Source organism: Pristiophorus japonicus, chromosome 22, assembly GCF_044704955.1.
Source record: "Pristiophorus japonicus isolate sPriJap1 chromosome 22, sPriJap1.hap1, whole genome shotgun sequence".
Lineage (NCBI taxonomy): Eukaryota > Metazoa > Chordata > Chondrichthyes > Pristiophoridae > Pristiophorus > Pristiophorus japonicus.
The window spans coordinates 14,229,502-14,244,041 of NC_091998.1; the positions used below are offsets into that span (position 1 = coordinate 14,229,502).

Below are 14,540 nucleotides of genomic sequence, written 5' to 3' on the forward strand. Positions count from 1 at the left end.
AACACTTCACTTTTACAAATAGAGCCATCAATAATAAATGATAAATACATCAATAAACACAAAATTATGTTTCAACTCACCACCTGCAGCACCGGGAGCCCTCCAACAGTGTGCTGGGACAGGGCACCCCCCCCCTCAGGAGATGTCCGCCGACCAGGACTGTGAATCTAGGGCTACTGGCTCCACAAGTTCCTTAGTCAGACACTCATTGTGCTCTTTCACAATTTCACGGGAGGTTTCTGCAACTGTGTTCGTGCTCCCTTCTGAGGAACTCTTAATAAGAATTCAGGGAATCTTTGAGATAATTGTGGGTGATGTCTGAAGACTGAAAGCCAGAATCAGGAAATTCTTGCAATGAACACTCCAAGTGAGTATCTTGTCTGGAAGGGGGAGTTAGGTGGCTATTTAAGAGAAAGGACTGTGTTGTGCATTCAGAAGGATGTTGTGGGAGAGTGGGTTCTTTTGTGTCAGAGTGCAATACTACATTCGGTATCTGGGTCATGGACATCTGTCACTCCTGGAGGCTCTGAACCTGGTTCCATAAAAACTTTACAACTTCATCCTGCACCCAGAAGAAGCCGGGCCGTCGCCGACACTTCAGGCGGGCAGGCCCCGCCGCCGCCGCGGAGGACTTTGGGCGGGGCCCGCATGCAGAAGATGCCGGGCCTCCGACACTTCGGGCGGGGCCCGTCCCTAGCGAGATGCCAGGCAGGCGGGCCCTGCCGCCGACGAGGTAATAGGTGTCAGGCCACTCGGCCCGGAATGGGGCGACGTCCCTTCTGCTAGGGATAGGGCCGTTGCCTGGAGACGGGATGCGCTGGGAGGACCAGGAGCTACTGCGCATGCGCACAGCTGCCGGCACTGTTTTTGGTGCAGGGCTGTAGCTCCGCCCCCAGCAGCTCCTGCTGAGCTACGCCGAGCTGGAAACTGGCCTACAGCTATCGGAGAATCGCGAGGTAAGTATCCAGCGCAATTTTTTTTTTTCTACAAATTAGGTGGGCCTCTCCGATGTGCTCCGTACTAGCGGGGGTCCGAAACTTGAGCCCTATCTTCCTGCTGTGACCGCTTTTCCTTCTGTAGAACATTGTCTTCGGCAGGCTAACAATGCAAATAGTCTAATAAGCTTTATAGCGGTAATGTCTTTGATTCCATGGTATCTTCGGAATGTGTATACCTTGTGCTTTCAGGTTGGAGCTATTTGTTCAGCATGCTTCATTTGCTTATAAGCATCCTGCCCTCTGGATCAAAGGGATCTTTCATCTTGGGTCAACTAGAATGTAGCCCACATTGCTGATATAATAATTCAATAAATCCAGGAATCTGCTTGGGAAAGGGTGCATTAAGTATAGTACTGTGTAACTAGGCCTATCCACATTGGTTCAGCATTTTTGGTGTGAGACTAGCTGAAGGAGACAAATCATGCACTGCTTGGGCTTCGCACCAATTCTAATTTATACAACTCTTTCAGAATTAGGGGGCTGTAATTTAACTGTTGCAAGACGGAACTTCCTGTGCCCGCCGCAGAAGTCCTGTCCCGGCAGCGAAATTGGGGTTACACGCTCCACTTCCTCTCCTGGGCGGGACTGGAACGATAACCGTGGGAATTTGCCAGCGCTATGCGGGGCCCGCCCCTTCTATTAAAGGGGAGAGCATGCTGGGAGGTGCAAACAAAGCAAATTTCTCCCCCTAAGTTTTTAAATTTTAGGTCCTTTTATGGAGTCAAATGTTAAATGGTTCAAGGAAAAAACCCAGTAAGATCTAATAAACTGTGCCTCTGGTCTACTAGTTGACTTTTAACTTTCTAATGTTAGGAAAAAGCTGATGGGTGCCTCTTTTCTAATATTGTCAAAAGTTCCATCGTCTGATTAGCAGCACTCTTTGTATGTACTTAAATGCACATGCATAGAGTTTTCTTTTTCTTTTATCTGAGTGGTGCAAGCTAGCATTATTACTCAGTATCAGTTCAGTATAATTTCACTCTTAAATTCTCGGATTTATTATTTTCTCAAGTAGTCCTAGAGTCATCTAACTGTGCCTCTGGCTTGAACTGAATGACATGAGCATGAAGGAATTACTTAGTGTGGCCTGTTCTGTGCCAGCATACCTCTGGTGATGAATAATGTTTTGGTATTACAAATACAAAAGCAAAATACTGCAGATACTGGAAATCTGAAATAAAAACAGATAATGCTGGAAATACTCAGCAAGGCAGCATCTGTGGAGAGAGAAACAGAGTTAATGTTTCAGGTCCATGACTTTTTTCATAATGTTTTGGTATTGTCAAAATGTTAATGCAGAATTAATTGTAAATCAGTTTTATGTCAAAGTTGTACACATGCATTCCTGACAAAAACAAATATTGAAACTAATGATTATATATAAATAAATAATTACAACGTTCCAGAATGGTTCTTGCAAAGCAGGTACAGGTGGCCGAGGAGCTGTTCGGGTTGTCTGGGCCCTGCCGAGGAGGCCCAGAAGTAAGGGCAGTGGCGGGGCCCTGAGGTCAGCAGGGTCGTCTGGTCCAGATTCCGGAAGAGTCTGCAACTGATCGTCCCAGATTCTGGAACTCTGGATTCTCGCCGTTGCACCTGTAATATTGTTGTGTAATAAAGTGGTTTTGACTTGTATGCACTTTTTGGGTCGGTTCTAGTCTACACATTTTTCTTAAAGTTGGGAAGACTAACTTTTTATTGTTTTAAAACAGATCAAAGACCTGAAGTGTTAACCCTACCTTCCTATCTCCACAGACTGTTGTTTCCAGTATTTTGTTTTTATTTCAGATTTCCAGCAGCTTCAGTGTTTTAGAAACATAGAAATTTACAGTGCAGAAGGGGGCAATTGCGGCTCATGGTGTCCGCGCTGGCCGATAAAGAGCCACACCGCCCTTGGTCAGCAGCTCTAAAGGTTACATATAAACCTATGATCAATGACGGAAAGGCCAAGAGCACCCAACCCAACCAATCCGCCTCGCCACAACTGGTTTGCTTTGCTGTTTAATTGCTGTCATTTATCTACCTTGTAAATTGTGCTGCTGATGGGAAGAAGTGTTGTGTATGTGTTTTGAACTTTAAAAAAAATTATACAACTGGATGATAAGTGGGCTACTTTATTAGGTCTTGCTGTATCTGATATTTGTCCTCGACTCATTTAACATTTTAAGTGTTTGTGTACACAACATAGCTCAGTAGGCTGATAAGAGTGTGAGATAAGAGCAAATACTACACCGATTAGGACCAGACCAAACAAAGACTTCTATTACAGTAGCTCAAATAATATCATTTGTTGTACCAAGCTAAGCTTAAATTTGATAACATTGGTGCTAAGACACTATTGTGTCATGGATGATGTAGGATTCATGGGGTGAGGAGTCAGTACAGTTAGTATGACATGTTACAACTATTTTCTTGAATTTTTAACTTTGGGAAAATTAAGTAGATCATCTTCCTGCCTGGGAAAGATGTAGTCTATAACTTGCACTAAATCAGGCAGCTTATTTCTGCTTCGTACTCTGCTTCATACTATCTGTAACTTTTTCTGGTTTTACGTAGGATTACATTAGATAGAATATATGGCATAGAAACAGGCCATTTGGCCCAACCTGTCCATGCTGGCATTTATACTCCACTCGAGCCTCCTCCCGTCTTTCTTCATCTAAATCTATCAGATATCCCTTCTCCCTCAAATGCTTATCTAGCCTCCCCTTAAATGAATCGATACTATTCGCTTCAACCACTCCCTGTGGTGATTTCCACATTCTCACAACTCTTTGGGTAAAGAATTTTTTTCTGAATTCCCTAATGGATTTCTTGGTGACTTTATATTGATGGCTTCTAGTTCGGCTCTTACCCCAAAGTAGAAACATTGTCTTGTATCCATTTTATAAAAACCTTTCATAATTTTAACCCTTCAGCCTTTTTTAAAGAGAAAGGAGACCAGCCTGTTCATCCATTTTGCTTCCGAACTCAATTTATCTAGAGGGGTTATTGCTGCAACTTTTGGGAAATGTCACGGTGCAATTGTGTTCTGCTTGTGTAATTGCATGCGTGTAACTGTTGTAACAAACTAATATTACTAAATTGCTTTTGTCATACAAATTTAACCTGTTGTTGACAGTATCTTAGCACAATATCTTGGTGAAACCTTTCAGACATTTTTTTTACTTTGTTTCAGTAAGTTTAGCCCCTGTTTGCCACTTACTTCCAAAGTGTATAGTTTGTATACCTTCTACTTGGCACTTTATACAAAACTTTCTTGCTGACATAACAGTGACAGTCAACATAAAAGTCAAAAGTAATTAATCAATTGTGAAGAGCTTTGGGACATCTTGATGACGTGAAGGGCACTAAACAAATGCAGGTTCTTCCTTCTGTAAAACAATTTAAGAATTTTGTTGTTTGTGCTGATAGAGCAGAATTACCCAACCTTTTGAAATAAAGGGCTGGATCCTTGTGCCACAAGCAGAGTAGTGCCCTGCATATAATTTAGCAACTAGCTGTCATTTTTAATGTGTGTCTCGATGGGGAAGCAGCACAAACATTTGCCAGCACAATTGTACATAGCTTAAAACACAGAACCATTGACTCCATATTGCCAGCACTTGTGATTCATATGTGAATGTTGAATTGTGCTTTATTAACATTGATGATAAATGTAAACAAATGAGTTTCAAATGTTGCATTTGACTCGAATATTTAAACAAAATACTTATGATAATCAAAGAATTTTAGATTTTGCAAAATGACACGTCGCCAATTCCCATTTAGACTCGCATTTAAAATTTAAGCCACCCCCATTCAAAAATTATTTAACGCCTTCACACACCCCACCCCCCCCTAGCCCATACACAATAGTTCAACCCGCTCTGCCTGTACTTTACTTGGCTTTTTGCTCTGCACCTCCCAGTCTGACCTGGTCTGGTGAACTGCTGTTTTTCACTGCCATTTGCTCTCTGTTGTGATCTTTGCTGCTGCTATTGGCCACTTTGCCTCTTCCTCCACTGCTGCTTCTGTGCTCAGATATTAACAATGGTAAGATTTTGACTCTCCTGACCTGGGATAGTGAAGGCTGGGCTGGGCTACTCCTTGATTGGTGCAAAAAGGCTAATATAATTACTCCAGATTTGGCAAGTTCAGTTAGCCTGAGCCTCCAAAAAGTTATGAATATGCAAAGAAGAATCTGAATGGGTCAGGGTGTCGCAGAGGGAACGGTCCCTTCGGAATGCGGAGAGGGGAGGGGAAGATTTGATTGGTGGTGAGATCATGCTGGAAATGCCGGAGGATGATCAGTTGAATGTGGAGGCTGATGGGGTGAAAGGTGAGGACAAGGGGAACCCTGTCGTAGTTCTAAGAGGGAGGGGAAGGTGGTGACAGTAGAGGTGCGGGAAATCGGATGGACACAGTCAAGGGGAATCCTCGGTTGAGGAAAAAGGAAGACATGTCAGAGGCACTGGTGTGAAAGGTGTCATCGTCAGAGCAGATGCGACAGAGAAACTTGGAGATTGGAATGAAGTCCTTACAGGATGCGGGGTGGGAGGGAGTGTAATCCAGGTAGCTGTGGGACTATCAGTGGGCATATCGTGGATACTGGTCGAAAGTCTATCCCCAGGAATGGAGACAGAAGTCGAGGAAGGGAAGGGAAAGGAAAGGAAGAGTCGGAGCTGGACCAAGTGAAGGTGAGGGAAGGATGGACATTGGATGCAAAGTGAATGAAATTTTCAAGTTCAGGGTGAGAGCAGGAAACGGCACTGATCGTCATCAATGTACTGGAAAAAGAGGTGAGGAAGAGGACCCAAGTAGGACTGGAACAAACACTGTTCCACATATCCCACAAAAAGGCAGGCATAACTCGGACCCAGGTGGGTTCCCTTTAATTTGGAGAGTGAGTGGAGTTAAAGGAGAAGTTGTTCAATGTGAGAACAAGTTCGGCCAGGTGGAGGAGGGGGGTGGTGGATGGGGTCTGGTTGGGCCTCTGCTAGAGGAAGAAGCGGAGTGCCCTCGGGCCATCCGGGTGGGGGATGGAAGTGTAGATGGATTGGACATCCATGGTGGAAAGGAGATGGTTGGGGCCTGGAAACTGTTAAAGTGACGGAGGGCGTCAGAGGAGTCACGGATGTAGGTGGGAAGAGAGTGGACAAGAGGAGAAAAAATAGAGTTGAGATAGTAAGAAATGAGTTCTGTGGGGCAAGAACAGACAAACAATGGGTCTACCGGGGCAGTCCTGTTTGTGGATCTTGGGAAGGAGATAGAAGCGGGCTGTGCGGGGTTGGGGAACTGAGGTTGCTAGCTGTGGAGAGAAGATCTCAAGAGGAGATGAGGTCAGTGACGGTCTGGGAAATGATGGCCTGATGTTCAGTGGTGGGGTTATGGTCCAGGAAAAGGTCGGAGGAGGTGTCCGTTGCCGATCAGTCTGCAAGGTCGAGGTCGGTTCGCCAAAAAGCAGCAGCGCCATCCTTGTCAGCAGGTTTAATGTCAAGTTTGGGGTTAGATCTGAGCGAGCGGAGTGCTGCATGTTCAGCGGGAGATAGGTTGGAGTGAGGGGAGCAGAGAAATTGAGACGACTGATGTCCTGTCGGTAGTTTGCAATGAAAAGATCTAGAGAGAGTAAGAGGCCAGAGGGAAGGGTCTAGGTAGAGCGAGAATTCTGAAAGGGTCAGCTGTGCGGGCGGGGTGGAGGAGACTCTTGGCCGAAGAAGTGGGCGCGAAGGCGACGGAAAAAGAGCTCGGCATCGTGCCGAGCTCGAAATTCATTTGAGGTGGGGGCGTAAGGGGACGAAGTTCAGACCTTTGCTGAGGACTGATCGTTCGGGGTCAGAGAGAGGAAGGTCAGAGGGGATAGTGAAAACATGGCAGGGGGTGAGATTGGAAGAAGGGATGGGATCAGAGGGAAGTGTAGGGGAAGAAGGTTCCTGAGGGGTGTTGGTGTCCAAGAGTTGTTGAAGTTTACGATCCTTGACATCGGAAAGGAAGGAAAAAAGTTTTTGGTTAAAGTGCCGGGTGAGGCAATGGAACTGCAGACCAGGACAACTTAGAAATAGAGTGAGATGGTGCTGCCGAAGAGAGGTCGAGAGTGTGCATTTGGCGGCGCATAGCGTTCGAGTGTGGATCTCAGGATGTGGCAAGAGCAGTGGTCCTCACCTTTCAACCCACCAGCCTCCATGTTCAACGGGTCATTTTCCGCCAACTCCAGCGTGATCCCACCACCAATCACATCTTCCCCTCCCATCCCCTCTTGGTGTTCCGAAGGGACCGCTCCCTCCGCGACACCCTGGTGCATACCGCAGTCACCCCCAGCACCCCTCGCCTTCCCACAGCACCTTCCCGTCCAAGCTCAGGAGATGCAACACCTGCCCTTTTACCTCCTCCCTTCCCACTATGCAGGGCCCCAAATACTCCTTCCAGGTGAAAGTGATTTACTTGTACTACTTTCAATTTAATATACTGTATTTGCTGCTCACGATGTGGTTTCCTCTACATTGCGGAAACCAAGTGTAGATTGGGTGACTGCTTTGCTGAACACCTCTATTCAGTCCGTAAATGTGACCCCGAACTTCCGGTCGCCTGTCACTTTAATTCTCCACTCCACTCCCACTCTGATATCTCCATCCTCCGGCTCCTCCACTATTCCAATGTAGCTCAATGCAAGCTCAAGGAACAGCACCTCATCTTTCGTTTAGGCACTTTACAACTTTCTGGACTCAACGTTGAGTTCAGCAATTTCAGAGCATAACCTCTGGCTATCTATGGCTCCCTTCTTCCCCCCCCCCCCCCCCCCCCCACATCTTATGTTTTTTTTTCTCTGTCAATAATTGGCAGCTGGTTTCAGTGCTTAAGAATGTGCTCTTTTTGAACATTTGGCAGTTCTGATGAAGAGTCGTTGACTCGAAACGTTAACTCTGTTATCCCCACAGATGCTGCCTGACCTGCTAAGATTTCCAGCGTTCTGTTTTTATTACTGTCAGTCTACAGCCTGACTGCATCAAATCACACATTACATTTCTTCATTAATTTTACCGTCAGTATAACTGAATGCAGCCGTTGTTAGTCTCACTGAGCACACGGGGGTTCTCACCATTTCTCATGAAGGTGTTGGTAAGTGTCTGGGTTACAGTTAACATCCCACAGAATTGTACTGAAAGAGCTCCAGAGTTGGGCCCCTTGATAGTGTTTGCTGCATCAAATTAAGTGTTCCAGGCAAAGTGTTTGGTGATTATTGTTCGGCCACTTTCTAACCGTACAACTAGAAATCTTGTTAATTACACTGGGTAGTATCACTAAACACAGCTTATTATTAATATATAGTAGATATATTCCATTTCAGCTCTGCTAAATTTATTGTTGATCCAGGATTTAACAATCTGCAGTGGTTACATTTCTTGGTATAAAATGAGCTTCTTGTTTTATTGGTGGCATTTGTTTTTTTTTCCCTTGCAGTCCTGGGATATGTTTTTCCGGAATTCCAGTGTGAGTGCTCCTTCAAGCTCCTTGTTGGACAGCCCATCTCTATTGGGAAGCCTTCCAGCTCTAGCTCACAGTCAAGGCAGAACGCAAACATCTGCTAAAGCTGAGAAACTGATTGAAGATCATCTAGCTGTACAATCATTGATCAGAGCATATCAGGTAAGCTATCTCTATGGATTGAATGCATGTGCTAGCTAGATGAATTCCTCTGCGACTCAGAAGTTGACAAGACTTGAGAAGCTCAACAAACTGGAACAAAATTGATGTACTTGGGTAGCAGTTCTTACACGCATGTGTTTTGTGTATATTCACTTTTCACCTGAAGTAATTATATAAACTCAATTTGGATTGTTTTTCGCAAGCTGCTATTATGATATAAAGCAGATGCTTTTGAGCAACAGTTAACTAGAAAATACAATTTCTTAAACAAAAGTGTGTTACTATTTGACATGAATGTTTGTATAATAAAGGTGAAGGAAGGGATTTTTTTCTGGCAAATGGAACATTTTTCACTTTCGGCTTATAGTTTCAGCATCAACAACTTATATTTGTTTAGTGCTTTTAACGTAGAAAAATGCCCCGATGCACTTGAGGTATAATCAGACAAAAATGGACACTGAGCCAAAGAAGGAGATACTAGGAGGCTTTGTCAAAGAGCTGGATTTTAAGGAGGCTGTCAAAGGGGGAAAGGGAGGTGGAAAGATGAGGCAAGGTTAGTGAGGGAATACTAATGTGTAAGGCATAGATAGTTGAAGGTATGGCCACCAATGAGGGGAGGAGGGATGGCACATGAAGCTAGAATTGGAGGAATGTGAAATTCTTGAGATGGTGGATTCTAACACTGGTAGGAGGTTAGATTTGGGGAAGGGCATGGCCATGAAAGGATTTTGACATGTGGATAAATATTACTGAGAGCCAATGTAGATCCATGAGAGCAGGACTGTGTGGGATAGGTTTAGGGGCAGCAGAGGTTTAGGTGAGTTGAAGAAAGGAATGGAGGATGGGTGGCCAGCCAGGAGAGCTTTGCGATAGTTAAGTCTGGAAAGAAAGAAAGACTTGAATTTATTATGAGGTTTTCAGCGGCAATTATTCCCAGGTTGGATATAGCACACCTACATCTATGGTAAAACTCATCTGCTATCAACCAACAGTGTAGTGTGCATATATTTGGACTGTTGAAGAGCACTCTTCCCATTGTAGCACTGAATTATAGACCGTCTTGTATCTGAATCCATCTTGTGTAGTTGGACTTTGTGTTCTCACCAACACAAGCTTAACATCATGATCTGGGGCACCTATACTCTTTCAAGACATGGCAGTCCAAATCTAAAAATAAGAACAGTCATTCTTCAACAGAGAGACCTTCATCTTGCACAGAGAATATCTTATTCAATCACAAGCCCAATTTATTTCAGGAGCACCAGCCAAGGCAGGCTTGGCTTTATATTGATTTCTCTCCACCTATGCAAAACATCAGGCTCTTCCATAACTCCAGCTTCCATCCTGAAACTTCAGTGGCATGAAGGAGGTTCTGATAGTACCAGGCTTCAGATTGCCAAACTTCTTGGTGAAAAGGGTATAGGTGTTAATAGTCCAACCAAATTTTGTATATGTAAGCATAATGCTTTGCCCACCTAACTGTAGGTGCATGAAACTACTATGAATGAATGAGGCGGATTTCTGAGGTGTCGGGAGCAGATTCCTGCAGACATTTAATTTGTGCAGCTAAGCAGACATTTTATTCTGTGCTAAATAAATAAAGTATAATTGAAAATCAGATGGAGTTGTTTGAAGTATGATGGAACTTAGCAGTTCAGCCTCCAGTTCAAAATCAAATAGTTATGACATGAATGATTCAAGTCTTTTAATTAATTTAATGTAACCCTCATTAATTCTTCATTACTGCAACTTACTATCTAGCTTCCTCTCTCAGCTCAGTGACGAGTTTAAATTTGCAGAACTCGCCACACAGATATTGTTAGCACTGTTCTGTGAATGCCTAAGTGGAAAAGTGGACCTACTATTGTAGTCAATTAAAGGGTTCAAGAAATATTTGTAGATTGCTCCAGCTTTGTTCTTGCACATGATGTCTTAATCCGCCACTTGGATTACAGCCTTGCAACTACTTCGTGCTTCATCTGTATGAATTAGACAGTGAATTAAAACTTAAATTAATTCAATAACAGAGAAAAGTGAGTGTTTATGGTGCTTGTCTTAGTTTTCAACTAGTTCTCATTTTTGAGCACTTGTTTGTGACTACAGCATATATACAACTAATTGTGTAATTGAAATGCTTCAGCCATGATCATGTGTGCTGAGAACAGTGATGCTACACCGAAGTTTAAAAAAAAATGTCCATATTGTACTATAAAAATTTAGTAACAAGTTCTGCCTATTAATCTAGTTTGTTGTGAGACATTCTAAATATTGTATATTTTGTTAAAATTTAATTTAAGTCTCTACAGTACATCATAAAATATACAAATACAGTAATGTATTCAATAGTTAATCAGTGCCTTTACAATGAAAATAATTGTTTCAGGTTAGTGAGCAGTGCAATACATGACTGATTTGCTTGCCATTTGTTAAGTCACTATAGAACTGGGACGTCCAAACTATAGCTTGTGAGTCATGCCCTCTGTGAGCCTTGACAATCCAGGCCACATACCATGATGACTCAATTAAATTTGGGCTTGGACTTCTTATTCAGTGGTTGATTGTATTTGAACTTTGTGGCCATGGAGGTTTGAAATGGCCACTTATTTTTGTTGTTGCCTCATTGATGGTTAAACCTTAATTGGAACTGCAAGATCTATTGGTATCTATTGTTTGTGATGTACGTAATTTAATGGAAACATGGATTTAAACTTCATATACATGGCATGCAAACCTCTATGGCATACAGCTAAGTAATTTATGAAGACAGAAAGCTTGGACACTCCTGCTTTAGATGATTCTAGAGTGAATTAACCTGGATATAGATGTTTTCAGATGGCTTTCAACCTGCTGAAATGGTAAAACTGTTGCTAAAAGTTACTTTCTCCCCCCACCCTCTCCCCATTTCCTTTACAGATCCGTGGACATCATGTGGCTCAGCTTGATCCATTGGGAATCCTGGATGCAGACTTGGACTCGTGTGTTCCATTTGATTTAATCACTTCCATGGATAAACTTGGTGAGGTTTATTTGTTGATGCTTCTGCTTTCTTCCATACTGCCCATACTTACGCAATTTTCACATTACATAAGTTCTTTGTTTATCAACTCCTTGTTGGATGAAAAGTCTGTGCAACTTTGATTTTATTTGGAAGGTTTAATATCTGAACTTCTGTGTCTTAAGTACTCAATGCCTTTTCTTTGCTCCTCTCCCTACACTTGGAGTTGAGGGAACGGTAGCATAAATAGTTATGTTACTGGCCTAGTAATTCAGAGGCCTGGACTAATGATCCAGAGACGTGAGTTCAAATTCTACCACTGCAGCTGGCGAATTTAAATTCAGTTAATTAAATAAAAAGCTAGTGTCAGTAATGGTGACCATGAAACTACCGGATTGTTGTAAAAACCCATCTGGTTCATTAATGTCCTTTAGCGAAGGAAATCTGCCGCCCTTACCTGGTCTGGCCTACACGTGACTCCAGACCCACAGCAAATAGGGATGGGCAATAAATGCTGGCCTTTCCAGCGACGCCACATCCCATGAACAAATAACTTTTAAAACATTTTTTTTTACTTGTAACGTGTCAATAGACTTAAGGATTTTTTTTTTCTTTTGCAATGAGTTCTGTAGACAGAAAAGACATTTTAAATGACTGATTTTACTCCTAATTGAACACAATCCTCAATTTTTCCTATGATAAAGGCAGTACTGGTTGAGTTAATCAGGTTTAAAATGTATAAAATAATCTATCGGCACTGACATGCTTTCAGCTGATATTTTGCTAGAATGGTGTATCTATTCCACTGTGTATTAAAAAAAAAACATGGAAAATAAATGCTGGCCTTGCCAGCATGCCCACATCGTGAAAGACAGCTATGTGATTATGTGATGTAGATTTGTGAAAATTTTGGAATTTTGTAAGCCTTGTATAGTGTTTTTTTTTAAGGATTCCATACTACAGGGCTGTACTAGAGTATGTCTGCATTGGATATTTTTATCCATTGTAATATCTCACTTAGTGTTTCATTATTTCAAAAAAAATCTGATTTCAGAAAATTGCAAAATACAACTTAAAACGCTTTATGCATGCGGTTGTCGCGAGGGCTGAATCATTAGCTCAGTAATCATTTGGGGCTCATAAGACTTAACCAGTTTGTTTCACCTCATTTGCTCCCTCACTGTATAGTGACTCATATTTGTCTGTAGAATGATTAATTGGCTCCAACAGTATACACTTTTCAGTTATTTATTGTGTAGTGAATTTTATTAACCTTGCAGTAGCCATTTTTGAGTCTTGACTTTGTGCAGGCTCCATTTACACCTGCTTATACAAATTTTGTTTGAATGCATTCTCATTGAGTATGTAATCTTCAGTTATATCTCTTGCTGTGAACCCAAACAGTTTATCTGCATGCAATCTAATTTTACAGATATATTGTGATAGTAAGAAAAATGGATTGAGATCCATTTTCTGTAACTAGAGCTTTAAATATGATGTCTAATCTGACTCGTAAGTCTTATACAAACCAACTCAATATTGTACAGCCATCAGCAGTAAATACATCCATCATTGGTTGAAGTACCATCTAACTCTTGGCTCATTCAGAGTTCCTAAACACTGATGAGTTACAAGGAGAGGTTATGTTAAAGAACTGTTTTATTTCACCGTTTCTATGAAGACAAGAATAATATAACTGCAACATAATGATCTCAAACAATATAATTTGGTTTCAGAATTACGGTTTCACAGCTATAGCTGAGTTCTATTTAACATACCGGTAACTAAGATTTAGCATTGCAGTCGTATAGTCTTAGCTGAGTTTGGCTTAATATATTATAATTGAAAAGTTTAGCCTTGCACATTATGGTACATTTTTGGCCAAGTTGACCATTTCCAGTTTATTTATCAGTGCAGCAGCAGAAATTGTATGTTTCCTGTTTGACTAGTTGATTGATTTTAGAATAAGGTCATATATCACCTCCCTTAGTCGACTCCAGGTCATGTCGTCGGCAACTGATCTGTCATTATCTTTCATGGTTTGTCGGTCATCATTTTCTTTCCATTTGTTCTGGGTAACTATCTAGCACATACTTAGATATTACATTATACTTCTGATACATATATAAAGTTGTTCTGCTGAATTGATTGCTGGATTGTAATTTACTTTATGTCCTTCTGCTTTAATCTAAGCATCCTTCATACTTCTACTGCTCAGACTTCTTTCTGACTTTTTCTGAAATGGTTGTCAACTTATTGCAACATCCTTCTTCCTGAACAAGCTAGTCTGCTTCTAAAATACTCTTTCTATTCCAATTTCAATCAATCTGAAGACTTAGCTTAAAAACGTTTCTTACAAGGACTTCATTCAAATATGCTTGACACTTAATGAAAAGCTTCTGAGACCTATATTATTGTGAGACTTGATTCAAACACATCCATGAGTTATGGTTATGACTAAATTTATCTTTTTTTTTTACTTCAAATCATGAAATCCTGCAGCACGGAAGGAGGCCTGTGCTGGCTCTTTGAAAGAGCTATCCAATTAGTCCCACTCCCCTGCTCTTTCATAGCCCTGAAACTGTTTCCTTTTCAAGTGTATATATTCAGTTTCCCTTTGAAAGTTACCATTGAATCTGGTTCCACCATACTTTCAGGGAGTGCAACCCAGTGCAAAAGATAGCAATAGACACAGATGTATAGAGGCAGCTTCGCTGGGAGTTGTTTGATGTTTTGCTAAGAATTGCCCATGTCTCTTGTTATGTATTGATGCTGGGGTCACCAGAGGGCGCTACTGTTGGAGGTCATTGGGCTGTATGTGCGTGTGTGCAGTCACGGGTGTATATAAGCGCGGGTACTATGTCCGGAAATCGGTGTGGTCCCGGCCTGCAAGACCATCAGCAGGCCGGGGCGATTGGAGGGAGCAG

General features: G+C 42.2%; 1 protein-coding gene across 3 annotated transcripts in view; it reads left to right on the forward strand.

Moving 5' to 3' along the window:
- Positions 1-14,540, forward strand: part of LOC139234868 (2-oxoglutarate dehydrogenase-like, mitochondrial) — a 115,405-nt gene that overhangs the window by 27,588 nt on the left and 73,277 nt on the right. For all 3 annotated transcript variants that reach the window (XM_070865665.1, XM_070865664.1, XM_070865663.1), the window contains exons 3-4: positions 8,433-8,618; positions 11,532-11,634. In XM_070865665.1, coding sequence (XP_070721766.1) covers positions 8,433-8,618; positions 11,532-11,634 — 289 coding nt within the window. The remainder of the gene's footprint in view (positions 1-8,432; positions 8,619-11,531; positions 11,635-14,540) is intronic.